The 1,924-nt window shown below is 28.3% G+C and overlaps 1 protein-coding gene across 2 annotated transcripts in view; it reads right to left on the bottom strand.

Annotated features, from left to right (window-relative positions):
* The window catches only part of LOC111623312, a 23,865-nt gene that overhangs the window by 3,639 nt on the left and 18,302 nt on the right, over nucleotides 1-1,924 (bottom strand). Inside the window, exons 6-8 of one of the 2 annotated variants that reach the window (XM_023365842.1) lie at nucleotides 916-984; nucleotides 511-555; nucleotides 382-429 (exon numbers count right to left, since the gene is read on the bottom strand). In XM_023365842.1, coding sequence (XP_023221610.1) covers nucleotides 382-429; nucleotides 511-555; nucleotides 916-984 — 162 coding nt within the window. The remainder of the gene's footprint in view (nucleotides 1-381; nucleotides 430-510; nucleotides 556-915; nucleotides 985-1,924) is intronic. The other variant, XM_023365841.1, reaches the window with a different exon arrangement.

Genomic DNA, 1,924 nt, shown 5'->3' with positions numbered 1-1,924 from the left:
ATTTATTTTTAAACTAAAAAGTACATTCAGTGCGCTGTACCCTATGGTTTTCTATGGTACAAAATTTGATATTTACACTAATTTATAAACAGAAAAAGTTGCATGTACTACAGTATTACTAAAGTAGCTATCTAGTACAGTTGACTCCCCCTATAACACTGTTGATTATTCCGTTTTATATGAATTCCATATTATACGAGTCACTTAGATTTTACAAATACGTGAGCCGTTCACAGCCCGGCACACGTATTTGTAAGATCTAAGTGACTCGTACAACATGGAATTCATATAAAACGGAATAATCAACAGTGTTATAGGGGGTCGACTTGTATTTAAAAATTCTTTCTATCGGTACATTTTTAAAAAAGTTTTACAACTTACCATAACTTTGTGGACGTAATCTTCGCAATGGGAAACATCACTTGGTTTCTAAAAATGATTTAAGATATTTACAATTATTCCCAGAAAATAAAAAAAAAAAATAAAGTAAAAGATGAAAGATAAATTTACCTCGGGAGCCGAATGTTCGACGAACTTCTGCTCGTCATCCGATAACTAAAAAATTTATTTGAAATTTTATTAATTAATGCATTAGCCTATTTGAAATAAGTCATGTGTTAATTGTTTTAAAGAATTGAAGGATTCTGTATAACAAAATTTAAATAGATCATATTTAATTATCATAAATTATATTATAAAAATAGGTAACAAGTAAAATCTCAGACACTCGATATTTTAAATACGAAAAACTAACGGCCGAATGATCAAAGTGGTTAAAATATTTTGCATAACTCACAAAATTAAATTTATTTTTCTCATTTACACTGCTATTAATTACTACTAAATTATTAATTTTCTAATTAATTAATTTTCTAAGGTCATAAATATAGAAATTTTCATATTAAAATGTCTTACGGTTTTATTTTCTTTAATTGCTTTAATTAACGATTCGTCACAAAATTTCTCGCAGATTTCAAAATCCTTCTGTAATTATATTTAAAAAAAAGTCATTAAATATCATTCTTAAATATTTTCCTATTTCCAAACGAATTATTTGCGATTAAAAAGTAGAAATTTGTTTTAATGTAGGCTTATGTTATAATTATTTTTAAATATTTTACAATAAAGGAATTTATAAGATAATTTAATCATATATTTAATATAAGGAAATCGTTTATACTTCACAGGTTGACAACAGATTTTCTGGTACCTGATGGTCCACAGGACCGTTTTTTTTTTTTTTTTAGTTTGGTTATATACGGTAACACGACATATGGTCGGTCTGCGAGGGAGAATGTCTCCCGACAGGTCTTTTATGGGAAACTGGTCCTCATTTAGGTGTTACAAACGTGAATAAAACCCGTAAATCTCCACGTGATGCACGAAACCCACAATCAACTACAAGTGTTCAATGGTTTCATCCACTCGGGCATTGGTGGACCCATACTTCTTTTTAAAACAGAGAAATATGAGAAGACTCTTAAAATTAAATGCCTATAATAACTTTAGGAACTATTAAAAACGTATGAGAATTAGAATAAATTAATTGCATTAAGTCAGCAGCTGAATACAGAAGTTTTTAAATGAATATAATGATTTATCAAGTCAGTCCATAAGTTCATGCGTATTTTTATCTACAAAAAAGCAATAAAAAATTTTAATTAAATTTTATTTCAATCTATAATGTATTCACTATTATTTTGTACAATTTCTTCCCATCTTGATGGTAGCTTTTTAATCCGGTCTTTGTAAAATGATTTCGGTTTTGAATCAAAATATTCAGAAATAGCCTTTTTTACATTGTTCTCATCCTCAAAAGTTTTTCCTTTTAAAAAATTCTGCAAACTCCGAAAAAGATGATAATCACTGGGAGCAATATCTGGCAAATATGGTGGATGAGGTAAAATTTCCCAGTTGAAGCTTT

The sequence above is a fragment of the Centruroides sculpturatus genome, unplaced genomic scaffold (assembly GCF_000671375.1).
Source record: "Centruroides sculpturatus isolate CEXI.00-Female unplaced genomic scaffold, Cexi_2.0 scaffold123, whole genome shotgun sequence".
In the NCBI taxonomy this organism is placed as follows: domain Eukaryota; kingdom Metazoa; phylum Arthropoda; class Arachnida; order Scorpiones; family Buthidae; genus Centruroides; species Centruroides sculpturatus.
The sequence above is the reverse complement of the archived record's forward strand: the minus strand, read 5'-3'. Positions and strand labels throughout refer to the sequence as shown.